General features: G+C 43.4%; 1 protein-coding gene across 1 annotated transcript; it reads left to right on the top strand.

The window, feature by feature from the left end:
- Window positions 1-1876: 1876 nt before the first annotated feature.
- ppic (peptidylprolyl isomerase C) lies at window positions 1877-10690 on the top strand. Its single transcript, XM_004072808.4, has 6 exons — window positions 1877-2125; window positions 5178-5291; window positions 5814-5907; window positions 7438-7505; window positions 7917-8033; window positions 9415-10690. The coding sequence occupies exons 1-6, from the start codon at window positions 2030-2032 to the stop codon at window positions 9541-9543; spliced, it is 618 nt and encodes a 205-aa protein (XP_004072856.1). The 5' UTR covers window positions 1877-2029; the 3' UTR covers window positions 9544-10690.
- The last annotated feature ends 2905 nt before the right edge of the window (window positions 10691-13595 follow it).

Raw genomic sequence — 13595 nt, 5'->3', positions numbered from 1 at the left:
GCCGGTTTAGCTCATGCTGGTTTGCGGCACCTTCCATCCGTGAAACCAGGGTTCGAATCCGGGCTGTTCCCTATTCCTTCTTCTACCTCTGTGCCGGTCCCAAGCCCGGTTGCTTTGAGAAGGATGTGTCGGGAAGGGCATCCGGTGTAAAACATTGCCAAGTTTACCATGCGACTTGTTCGCTGTGGCGACCCCTGATGGGAAAAGCCGAAAGAGAAAGAAGAAGGCTGCTTTTGTCACACGATAGCTCCTGCTAGGCTACTACTAGCTCCGCCACAGAGCTCTTTGATGTATGCCGGCATTTGGGCAACTGGCTGGTCGGTTGACAGACAGCTGATATTGTAGTTTAGGGTCGAATAGGAATAATAATATTCAGGACTTGTATTTGATTAACTTTAGCAGTCAGTCACTTTACATTCGAAGGCTATTAAGCTATATGCTAACTAACTAGCCGATCATTTATCCTGTATTTAATTTACGTCATAGATTTACAGCAGATACCTTCACATTTCTGTTTGTCTGTGTCTCATTACATTGCATTGAAGACACGGAGGATGTTTAGAGGACAAATTTATTTATTTTAAAAAGTACAAAAGCATCCATCGTATTCACGTTCATTCACATCTGGTACGCCCTCCGTCATCTTGCTGCAAAAGCCGCTTCCTGCTGCTACTTCCGTGTCTCTGTGAGCATTCAATAGGGGTAAAAATAAAAGCAAGAATGGTCGATCTGATATTGTCTCGATGTACGTCACGTTTCCCAGCATGCTTAGCGGCCAATCATTGGTCTTGACAAACAGAAATGTGAAGGTATCTGCTGTAAATCTATGACGTAAATTAATAACAGGATAAATGATCGGCTAGTTAGTTAGCATGTAGCCTAATAGCCTTCGAATGTAAAGCGACTGACTGCTAAAGTTAATCAAATACAAGTCCTGAATATTATTATTCCTATTCGACCCTAAACTACAATATCAGCTGTCTGTCTGTCAACCGACCAGCCAGTTGCCCAAATGCCGGCATACGTCAAAGAGCTCTGCGGCGGCGCTAGTAGTAGCCTAGCAGGAGCTATCGTATGACAAAGCAGCCTAGTTATCATAAATCTTTTGATATTTTTCTTATATTCATTGAGACAGTAATAAAGTGATCATTTTTGTTTTTCATGTTCCTTTTTTGAACGAATGTGGGTCACAGAGACACGGAAGTTCCCGCTGAAAGTGGCTTTTGCCGGCGTACAGATAGCATATCCGCGTGAATGACTTATGACGTGAATAATTATTGCGTTCGAACGGATTAATTATTGCGTTCGAACGAAATAATTATTGCGTTCGCACGAGTTAATCATTTATTGCGTTCGAACGAAATAATTATTGCATTCGCACGAGTTTATCATTTTGAGGGAACGGAATAGTATCTTGTGGGAACGGAATAGGATTTCGTGCGAACGAGATAATAATCTGTGGGAACAAGATATTAATCCGTGGGAACAAGATACATTTTAATATCTTAATGTCAGGATACGGGCTCCATAGAATTGAGATGAGTGAGAAGATCCTTTTTTTATTCCAACATACACATCTCAACGAAGGTCACCCAAATCTAAACTTGGTTAACGCTACAGAAAGTAAATGAAATTAAACTCAAAAGAAAACAACTTAAGAATGTCAAATAAATAAACAAATCCCATAAAGAAAATATTAATACACCGTACATTGCCTTAGAACAGACTAAAAACGGTAAAAAATCAATTGAAGTTGAATTTCACTTGAACGCAGAACATATAAACGTGGTGATCTTTACTCAATTTATTCTCAACTATGTTTCTGTTTTTCTTCACGTTTCCTTTATTTTACCGTTTCTCTCTGCTACCTTCCGGCACTCTTCGTCCTCCTCTTCCTCGGTGGGCGGGGCTCTGATCCAGGCTCGGCCCACAGGGGGCGTGGTTCAGCGCTGTGACGGGGTTCGGAGCTCCGTCTGCGGGCTCGCCTGTCAGCGGCTCCGGCTGCCTCCGCCTCGGTGCTCCCCTCAGCATGGATGTGGGCTCGGTGCTCCGCGGCCTCCTGCTGCTCCTCTCCGCCTCCTGGCTGCACGCGGCGTCCCGCAGAGGACCGAGGGTCACGGAGAAGGTGGGTGACGTGACGGCAGGAGCACCGCATCGTTTCATGCACGCGCCTCTCCGTCGGTGATGCAGCAGCTGCGGGCTTCTTGACGCGCGTGCAATGCTCTATCGTGGTTGCGTGAGTGCGCGTGACTGTGCAGACGCTTGTGTCTGCCCGCGTGTGCGCAGATTTGTTCCAGAATGTGAGCATGTAGGACAGCCCACACGAGCACGCTCACGCGCGTAAACACACAGCTGTACACGTGGCCTTTAGAAAGGATATTCACGCGGGCCGTGCACGCGCGCTTGCTGCCTCAGTTTGACCTCAATTTATTTCAAGTTTTTTTTTTTTTCTTTTAAATGTTCAGTCAGATCAACTCAACAATAGAAACCAACAGAAAACAGATTTTATTCAGGAAAACTGCTCATTTTTCATGCCTGTTTGGTCAATATAATACTCCAACTGGATCAATCTACAGACAATAACACTCACTTCAGAAGATCTCAGTTGGTCCAGACTTTCATAGAACAAAGCTTGTCCATGCTGGCAGGAAAACATCTCATGGTTGGTTATTCCACTAAAGGCCACTACGTACATTTTGCGCATATTGCACAGATTAAAAATGGTCAAATGTGAATATAGGTGGAGAAAGTGAGTAAAGTTGAGGTGAAATCTTAAGAGATGTACACGAATAAACCACGTTAAAACCACTGACGAAGTACGAATAAACCATGCAAAGAACATGTACGCACATTTATGATGAAAGCAAGAAACGCTAATGAATTACGCACATTTTTGCCTGTACTGTTTGTAAATAGTTTTTAAATTATACCACCTTATTTTTCTACAATTATTTTGTTTTTATATTATTCTATTTTCTTTTATGATTACAATTCTGCTTCTGTAACGCACAAATATCAGACGTGTGGAATCAATAAAGTACTTCTGATTCTGATTCTGATATCCCGCATGTATCATGAAAGACCGAACTGTTACAGAACTGTCCATTGTGGCTGTGGGACGGCCTTTAGCAGCTGTTACTTGGATCTGGTGACTGAGGTCCTAAAAGGACCATGAACTCCTTGTAAGGAGACCAGCTGTCAGATGGAACCTCCTCCTGCTCGAAGGAGCCATCAGAAGACAGTGGTCAGGAGGGGACAGATATGGTCAGCAACAACCCTGACCTGTTTCCACATTGCTGCCTCCAAAACTCTGAACCACAAACCTGACTTGCCTCAGGTTCTTTGGTTTCATAGCCTCAGACATGGCTTCTGATTGTCACCTCTTTCCTACCTCAAATGAACCAGCGTTTACCTGGTTTAACCCTTTCATTCTGGAAGTGTTGCCGATGACATCTGAATAACTCTCACTCTTTGACAGATGGTAACTCTGACGCCATCAACATGAATCAGCGGATTCAGAAGCGAAGGAAAACAGTTTTGCATAACGGCAGATTCTGCGCTTCATTGTGGAAACGATTAATATTACTGCACTCGAAAAAATGTTAAACTGGAAATCAAGCTTCCAAAACATCCGTCCGGTCAGGGAATTCCATTAAGAGACCAAATTTGAAAGAGTCAGTCCAAAAAAAAAAAAAAGAGTGAGGCCCTAGTCTGAACACTTAAACCAGCAATTTAGTAAAGACCAGTTGGGAGCAAACTAAGTACCAAACTAGAACCAGGAAACCAAATATCTTCCAGGAGTAGCCCCACCTTTGTTAAAAAGAAAAAAGTTCAAACAGCCCAGGGTGTTGACATCGGGAGTTGTTGGAGACTGACTATTATCAGCTTAGCAGACAAAATGGTGATGGGAAATTGGGTTCATTTATTAGTAAAAGACAGTATGGTCCCATAGACAACAACCCCTGATGAAAATGTCAGGATTTGATATTATAAGTACAGCAGTACAGTATAATTAAAGCAGAATACGGTATTACTGTAAGCATGAAAAACAGGTACATTGATTGTCTACTGAACTTTCTTTCCAGCAATGCCTCGAGCAGTGGCCGGCAGCAGTCTGAATTTAGCACAACAACATCATCAGACCAACAAGTCCCCTGCAGAACATAGGAAAATACAACTAGCTCCAAACTCAGGCAATCACACATACATCTTGGGATTGCATAAGGTACAATACAGTACAGAACCGTATATCCTCCAGTAGTAGCCCAGGTGTTTATTTAAAACATTCCGGCATTTAAATATGGTCTATGGAGCCTGGTGTTTATTTGTCACGAACGCCTATTCAAACATGATGTTTATTGGAAATACAGTATTCATTGAAGAAGCGGTGGAATAGAGACTGTGGCCTTAAGATGAAAATCACGTGGCAAGAAGAGTGTGCAAGAGCCTATCCCCACGCCATCCCCCTCCCCCCTGAACCACTGAAGACGACCTTCGGTCATGCTGATAGATTCAAATCTGTCCAAATGTAAAAGAAGAAATGAGTTTATTATGACAGAGAAACCCTTTTCAGTTCCATGTTCAGTGTCCATAAGTCTGAGTTTTGGATTGCAGATCTTTGCTTACCTTCACCTGCAGGAACTTCTCTGACTGTCTATCCGCTTACGAGGGTTTCTGCTGTCTGTAATCCAAGTATAAGCAAGTATTAATCCTGCTTTCCCCTCATAATATTCTGGTATGTGCAACCTTCTTACCTGTGATGGATTTTGGGGATGTTTTGTACAAGAACGTCTCTATAACAATTAGGGATGGGCAATATATCTATTGGTGCCTGTAGCGGCTGATATTAGCACAATTTGAGTTTGTTGGTACCGGTCCAATATAAAAAAAAAAAAACTACCAATATTTCTTCACAAACTATTGCACTCCTCCCTGCATGTTTTATTTTCTTTAACCGTTTTTCTTTAATTACCTTTATTGTGCATGTTGTCGTGTTAAAATGTCTTATTTAATGACGTGTCATGTGACCTCTTGGCCTTTTTTTTTCTGGTTAAATAAAGGTTAAATCAGTGCAGATATTGGAGTCCTTATTTTCTGTTTCATCCTTGACTTTGTTCCTGGAAAACCTTGAGTTACCGATTCAGGACCCTTCTGCTCTGTGTCATCTCCTCTCGCAGGTCTTCTTTGACGTGACGGTTGGGGGTCATGAGGTGGGACGCATCGTCATTGGCCTGTTTGGAGAGGTCGTCCCTCAGACTGTCAATAACTTTGTCGTCCTTGCAACTGGAGAGGTGGGGAACGTGCACAGTTGGCCTGCAACTAACAAGGATTTTAGTTGTTGCTCCATTGTTGCTTTGTTGACTAAACTGTCGATTGCGTTTTTTGTTGGACGTGGTTATTTTGAAAGCATTTTTTTCTGCTTCCACTCAGTCAATGATGCAGCAGAGAGTCATATAAACACCTCCATGTTTTTGTTCTGAAAATGTTTTAGGGTGTTTTGCCCATTTGAGTGAATTTCTTGATCATCTCGCCCTTCAGAAAATGTGTTTTTCTTCTCAGTATTTCTTATGAAGATGAATCCTTTCGCCCAAATGCACAGATGAGACTTTCTTGGTCCCATCAGCATTGACACTGTATTTGTTTTGTCAGCCAATAACGTTGTTGGTTATGTAATGAACTTGGAACCAAGCATTTATGAAAAAGTCTTACTTTGTGACCAAATCAGTGCATCTTTGCGCATGAAGAATTGTCTACTGCTGTTGCTGTTCTTTTCTAGTTTTGTTTCTCTAAACGGTTTTTGTGTGTCTCTGCAGAAAGGTTATGGCTACAAAGGAACCAAGTTCCACAGAGTTATCAAGGACTTTATGATCCAGGGGGGAGACTTCACAGCTGGAGATGGAACTGGAGGTGAGACCAGCTCCAAACAGGCCACGAAGCCTCCATATTTGGTCACTGATTCGTTCATGTAGAGATGTCCATAAAAACGAGGAACAGCACGGTTAACGTGTGTTTTCAGACGACCTGGATGTTAATTAAGGCTCTTCTTAATGAGTATCTGCACAATTAAAGCAGGAACGCTCTAGAACAGAGTCAGCAACAAAAAGCTGCTTTGTGTGACGAATGACTTTGTTGGCTGAAAGAAGAGATTCTGCAGATTCCATGGCTGTAAGAACAGAAACAACTCCAGTATGAACACTGGATGGGTGTCTTCGTTCATTTTGCTCATAAGGCGTGGGTTTTAGCAGCACTATGAGGATACAAACAGTCTGGAAGTTTATTTTTTTTATCTTATTACTGTCAGATTCATCTCCAACATCCTTAAAAATCTCAGCTTCCAGCAGACCAATAGAAAGCGGCGCAGCTATGGAAAATGTTTATTACAACAAGAACATGCATTCAAAACCCACACCAACACAACTGTCAGTAAAATTCAGGCTAATGGTAATCCTGTTGTGCTTAAAATCAATTCAATCTTACTAGTTAATTCAAAATTCCACACTACTTTATATTTGAGCTCTCCGTGGAGCTAGTGGTGATCAGCAAAAGAGATTTTTGTTTCTATGCACAATGTGCACATCCTTCTTGTCAAAAGTTCAGATGTTGTTTGTTTTCGTGGGAGAAACTGACACGCTGGTTGACGTCATGAAATGGGCGGCACCCACAAAGGGAGAAAGGCGGGGCCTTAGAGAATGAGTCGTCTTACCTGGAAAATGAGCTTCGAATATAACTCATATTTCAGAAATAATTTGCTCTTTAGTGTGCCAAAGGTAATATTTTGTCATAAATATGGATTTAGTTTCTCTGAAAGGCTTAAGAAAAGCATGATATAATCCCTTTAAGAAGGATATTAACCAATGATATTAAAATACAGAGAAAAAAACAACACTATTGTTTGTGACAACAGGAAACCCGTTTTGAGTAGTTGCTTTGTTTAAAAATACTGTTAAAAATACTTCTCCAATCATCTTCTTCTCTACTTTCATAGTGTTCTCAGTGTTAATTTAATTATTAATTTTTTTAGCAAAATAAAAAAGCAGGTGTCGTCTTGCAGAGTGGGAGGAGTTCATTAGAAATTCACCTGAATTTCTGAATGTCACCTATCCATTCGTACAGTTTAGATCCAGATTCCAGCTCAGACGAGGAAAACAAGACGTACGTAGATCTATTTGTCTGAAGGTGGATGCATCAGAATGGAGCAGAGCAGGGAGCTTGTGGTGAACTTTTTAGATTATTTTTTTCCATCTCCTCCTGATTCAAAACAATTTGAATAAAGAAATACTCAGAAATGCAGTTTTAAGCTTTATTTTCTTCCATACGTCCTCCATCATGAGGAAAATGCTAGCTGAAAATGTAAAATAAAAACAATTCTCATCAGAGTGGGTCTTTTGGAACAAATCCGTGATGTTGTGTATTCGTGAACATTCTTCTCGTCTGCAGGTCACAGCATCTACGGAACGACGTTTGCAGATGAAAACTTCAAACTGAAGCATTTAGGAGCCAGCTGGGTGAGTGTCATCAGGCATGCAACCCAAAGCACACCAATGCAAGTTTTGACTGCATAAATGTTCTAGAATTCAGACACAGTGTTGACACAAGCACTTCTGGATTTTAGAAAGATAAAAACTAACTGCTGACATAACTGAGTTATGTAGTACTGAGTTGGTACCTTTTGGCAGCACCATGTGACTTATTTGATAAAACTTTTAAAACCAGGCAAAGCAAACATGAAAGCTCAGATTGTGGTTCGTCTTTTTATGGAAAAAAACTGAACTGAGAAAAATAGAAGTTTAATATACAGTCTTTCTGGCAACTACAAGCCTTTTACTGATACGTGAAAGTTATGAGACAGGAATATTGGTTCCTCTCCCACGTTTCATAATTTCTCTCAGTAAATATGAGTCATTACTCCTGACCAGGTGAGCATGGCCAACGCCGGCCCGGACACCAACGGCTCTCAGTTCTTTATCCTGGCTGCCAGGGCGCCGTGGCTGGACGGGAAGCACGTGGTCTTTGGCAAAGTTCTGGACGGAATGGTGGGTGGATCTGAAAAAACCAACACCTCCCTCAAAGCTGCATCTTTTTTCTGTCACTCCTTATGATTCCTTTACGGATGATTCCTTTCCATTTACGGATGCAAAAAGTTTGATTTTTTACCTGAAGAATCTCAGAAAATGCTGAAAATACAGTGTCTTAGTTCCACTAAAAATGTAAACAATTAATGTTTGAGTCCTAAAAACAAACACAATGTTGTTGAAAAGAAATAGAACGCTGCTGAAAAGATAGTTAAAAAAACACATGCTTCCAAAAAAACTCAAAATGACAAGTGACACTAAATTAAAAAAATCATTTCCTGAGAGGTGATAGATTGATATTGAAATTTTTTTTTGATGTTGAACAAAAAAAAGAGAAATGAGCATAGGAAAGCATTGTAAAAATCTATCCAAAATGTAGATAAATTAAAGATATACAAACTAAACAGTAATTAAATAACAATTTTCACACTTTTCTCTCTTGTTAAAACTCTCAAAGTTCAAACCATAGAAAAATAAGTGCAGGATTATAGAATGAAAACAAAGATCTGATCGGGTTAAAGATTTATGTAGATTTGGCAAACCGCTTGCATTCTTTACAAAAGATATGGCACAAAAGAGATTGATTGGCTTTGGTCTACAGCCAATCAGGTTGCAGAATGCAAAAGATCTGCAAAACAGCGAGACCCAGAAAGCTGGACCGGGATGAAGCGAGGAAACACTGTGTACGGCTTTAATAATAACAGCAATAATTATTTGGTAAAAAAAGCTGAACGCAAACTCCGCCCACACAGGAAGTGCTCCTCTCAATTAGACAAATGCTGGTTGTGTCCGAATTCCTTCTTTACTTACTACATAGTGCCTATAAAGTGTGTTTGCCATTTTGTAGTGCTGTCCGAATTTACTATTCCAAAATCCAGTGCCCTAGAAATTCTGCTGCCAATAACCAGTGTGCATCGATGCTCAATAAATTGGCAAATATAGACAACAATGCATTGCGGCGGAACCATTTTTGCCCAAAAAATGTCTTTCAATGTATCTTTTCCATAAACCATCAACGTTTTTGTCTTCAGAAGACAGTGGATTCTTAAATGATTTTGGCAAAACGCCCCTATTAATTAGATTTTAACTTCATGAAATCGATGATGTTATAGTCGCCGTTTAAAAAAAAAAATGGTGAGAATGGAGTCAGAATTCCTTTTAAAATCTAGGGTACTACATGGTGCCGAACCATATACATTTTTAGTAGTGAGGGGTTAGGGTGGGAGTTCAGACATAAACATGGTCCTTAAAAAAACATTCTTAAAGAGCAAATATTTCAGAGTTTACTTAGAAGACCAATGGATGATGCTTTCAGTGAAGAGTTTTGCTTTTGTGTTTTCAGTCTGTGGTTCACACCATCGAGCTGCAGGACACCAACGACAGAAACCTGCCGTACACCGAGTGCGTGATCATCAACAGCGGCAGGATCCCCGTCAAGGAGCCCTTCGTCGTGGAGGTGGACGGCTGGTAGCGCCACAGCGAGCTTCCAGTCGGTTAAAACAAGCGGAATCCCACATACTGCTGATAAATTCCACCTTAAATGGTGTCAAACGCTAACCTCCTCCGGGAGGCTTTGAAACCACTAACTGACATGAAAACGTAAATGCTAATTCTGAGCATGCTAATGTTGACCAGCCTAAAACTCCACTGTAAGATTTTGTATTTTTCAAAGAATTTATTAAGTGGTAAAGGAAAATGCATGATGGGACTTTACATCTGTAGGTTGGGGGTCATTTTAACATTCTTCTATGCCAACAGGAAAGCTTCAGGCTTCCTGAAACTTTCTTTTAAAAAACATTTTCACTGAAGCTTTGAACCTTTGAACCACTGTCTAATCAGACTTGTTTTCAGACTTTTGCACCGAGTGCCGCTGTTCACACTCCACACGCCTCTTCCTGACTCAGGCACAAAGCAGTCTGATGATACTGTGAGGAAACAAATCTGTTTTATCAGCTGAAACGTGAGGACGCAGCTGCCATCTTTAAGGCCACTACTGATCCGATCTGAGCATGCTCAGTAAGCTGTTCCAGGTCTTGTCTCCCCTAGGTTTTAGCATGAAAGTAGTAGTTAGAACCTTAACTTATTGATGGAAAATATGTATCAATGACATTGGAAACTTGACAGTCAAGATGCCAAATTTAGTTACTTTGCCAAACAACAAAACAGACTGAATGCATCTGAACCACACATATCAGTTTCAAAGGCTGCTAACATTTTTATGCAAAAAAAACTGAGTGCTAAAAAAATGATGCAACATATCGTCTTTGCAAAAAATAAGACAGCACAAATTGCACAAAAGTATAAAAAAGTTTAATTCCTGTTGGAGTTTGAGTAAATGTTCTCCTTGTTTAGCTGTTACTCCTGTTTTTGTTCAATAACAGAGGGGTTTTGTAGCAGCAAAACACGGATTCCTCTGGTTTCTCTCATGTTTCTGTTGCATGTGAAAACTCAAACATATGGTAATTTTTGTGTCACGGTTTTTGTCCATGAACAAATGTGCCAACATATGTCAAACTGCAGTAAACGTGCTGCTGACAGTCTCAGCTGATGTCCGGTTTTTCCTGGTTCAGTCCTGTTTGATTTCACCAGAATCATGAAAATAAATTCAAACATAAACAGTTTGTCTCAATTTCCTGGTGTGGACCAGAGAGATTCCGAAGTGAAAATTTCCTTCACAACTAATGATTGTCAGTGAAACAGCCATTACTAAAGAATTTCATTTACAGAAAGTAAAGCAAAGGAAGGTTCAAGTAAAGCACAGGCAAATAATAACGAATGCAGCTCATTCAGGTGTTTGACACAAAAGATGCTGAATCTGAATCTTCTGTCTTGTAGCAGGTGTGTGACAGAAACTACTAAAACTACTGATCATCAGGATGTTTTCCAACTATCTTCCACTTATCTGGGCTGGGGTCGTGGGCCACATTTACCTCTCCCCAGCCACTTCCTCCAGCTCCTCTTTGGGGAACCCGAGGTAATCCCAGGCCAGCGGGGTGACCTAGTCTTTACGGCATCTCCTGGGTCTTTCCTGAGGCCTCCTCCCAGTGGGACATTCCCAGAACACCTCCCCTGGGAGGCATCCAAACCAGATGCCCAAGCCACCTCAGCTTGTTCCTCGGAAGGAGCAGCAGCTCTATTCTGAGCTCTCCGGGTGGCAGAGCTTCTCACCCTATCTCTTTTTTTTTTTTTTTTTTTTTAACTTGTCCTGTCCAACAGCTAGGCAGGCAGATGAGAGCTGAGGGCCTCTTGTGTTGGACATATTTTACTTTAACAGGAGGGGTTGTTAATCTTCAGACAAACCAAAGGTATGACTGAATAAACCCCTTTTGTAATTGAGGCCAAACTTTATTAATTTCAACCATGTTTGGAAATCTTTGGTGTTGGACCGGACGGAAAAGGAAAGAAGGGAAGAAGAGAGAGGGACGTTAGAGAGGGGAGGGTGATAGTGAGAGGGGGGGGGGGGGGGGTAAGACCATGAAGCAGCATAGAGCAGACAGGTTTACTGGTTGTTTATCATTACGGTAAGGTTCAAATGTAGTACAAAAAGGGCGGGGCCTGTCCACACACACTCAAATGTTATCAACACACCTGCTAGCTGCAAAAATGTCCACATGTCAACATGTACACAAAATAGATAGTGTTCACAAACGCATACCTATGCCTTTAAACCAACTAGTGTGAAATCTTTCATTCATTCAATCATGCAAACTATTAGTGCAAAGGTGAGCTAACACCTGTGTTCAGGTGAGTGTTTATGTTCTTCTACAATGGATGGTGGAATGTGAAAAGAAGGAGGAGGAGCGCCCAGCCACCCCCACACCCAGACCCCTGCCGCAGCAGCAGCGGCAGCCGGAATCCCCCCAACGCCACACGGGAACAGGCAGGGAACAACCGTCCCCCGGGCGACCAAGACCGCCACCCAGGCCAGGGCCAGCAGGACCGCCGCGAGGCCCCCAGAGCCAAAGAGCAGGGAGGCACGGAGGGAAAGAGAGCGCCGCCCCAGCCCAACCAGGAAAGCAGCCCCCCCGCCGCGCTGGGAGAGCCCAACGCAGGGCCCCACCGGAGCAGGACGCCCACAGCCCCAGACGAGCACCCCACCACCACCCAGGAGTTCCGGGCATCCCCCCGCCCCAACCCCAGGTACGAGCCAGGACCCCCCAAGGGAGACCCGCTCCGCACTCCAGGCAGCCACCCACCCGGCCCACGGTTGGTCCAGGTAGGAGCAAGGCAGGGGCCCGCCGCCCCCGCCCAGGAGGGGGGAACCCCGGGGAAAAAAGGGGGCCCATAAGGGGTGTTGTAAATATGGCCCGACCAGGCTCGGCCACTGTTGGAAGTTTGGCGGGGCCCAGCGCTCAGGAGCAAGTACCAGGACCCACCCCCCAGGGACACGAACACCCCCGGCTCAGGTGTAATGTGAACCCCCCCACCGTGCGGAGAGAGCACCGCCGGGCCCAGGAAGCCGGCACCCAGGGGACACGGCCGCCGTCGCCAAGGGGCCCGCACCCCCCACCAGGGAAGGGGTAGGGGACAGATGGACCCAGGTCCCACCTTCCTTGCAAAATGTGTGTGCGTGTATGTGTGTTTGACAGGGTGTGTGTGTGCATGTGTGTGTGTTTATGTTGGAATGTATATATTGAAGGGGGAGGGGTGTGTGTACTAAGGGGGGTGCAGTTAAAATTGGCGAGTAGGGCACTCAGGGGACATCTCCTGATTACTCACAGTGATGTCCCCTCACCCTCCCCACCAAGGGGCCCTAAATGTCTAAGGTGCGGTTAAAATTGGCGGATAGGGTGCAAGGAGGACATCTGCTGCTTGCTGGCAGTGATGTCCAAGCACCCCCCCTACCAAGGACCCTACATGTCTAAGGTGCAAATAAAACCGAAAGAGGGGGGGCCCACTCCATACTTAACCCTATCTCTAAGGGAGCGGAAGAAGCTCATTTCGGTTCTTGTATACGGGACCTCGTTCTTTCGGTCATGACCCAAAACTCATGACCATAGGTGAGTATTAGAACGAAGATTTTGCTTTCTGAAAGCTTTGCTTTCTGGCTCAACTCTCTTCACCACAATGGACCAGTACAGCGGCCGCATAACTTTGGACGCTGCTCCAATCCGCCTGTCGTTCTCACGTTCCGGTCTTCCCTGACTCGCGAATAAGAACCCCAGATATTTAGACTCCTCTACCTGGGGTGGGAGCACTTCCACTTCCCCAACGAGGCCAAACTACCTTTATCAGGTGAAGTACCATGGCCTCGGTGCTGACCCTTATCCCAGCTGCTGCACACTTGGCCGTAAATCGCCTCAATGCATGCTGAAGGTCCTGGCTCGATGAAACCAACAGGACAACATCATCTGCAAAGAGCAGAGATGAAATCCTGTGGTCCCCAAACCAGACTCTTTTTGGCCTCTCTGGGCTTAGAAATTCTGTCCATAAAGACTATGAACAGAACTGGTGATAAAGGGCAGCCCTGCTGGAGTCCAAAATGCAGGGGGAACAGGGTCTGACTTACTGCTGGCCATGAAA

The sequence above is a fragment of the Oryzias latipes genome, chromosome 9, assembly GCF_053564925.1.
Source record: "Oryzias latipes strain Hd-rR chromosome 9, Olatipes_Hd-rR_3.1".
Classification (NCBI taxonomy): domain Eukaryota; kingdom Metazoa; phylum Chordata; class Actinopteri; order Beloniformes; family Adrianichthyidae; genus Oryzias; species Oryzias latipes.
This window is presented reverse-complemented; position numbering and strand designations above follow the sequence as displayed.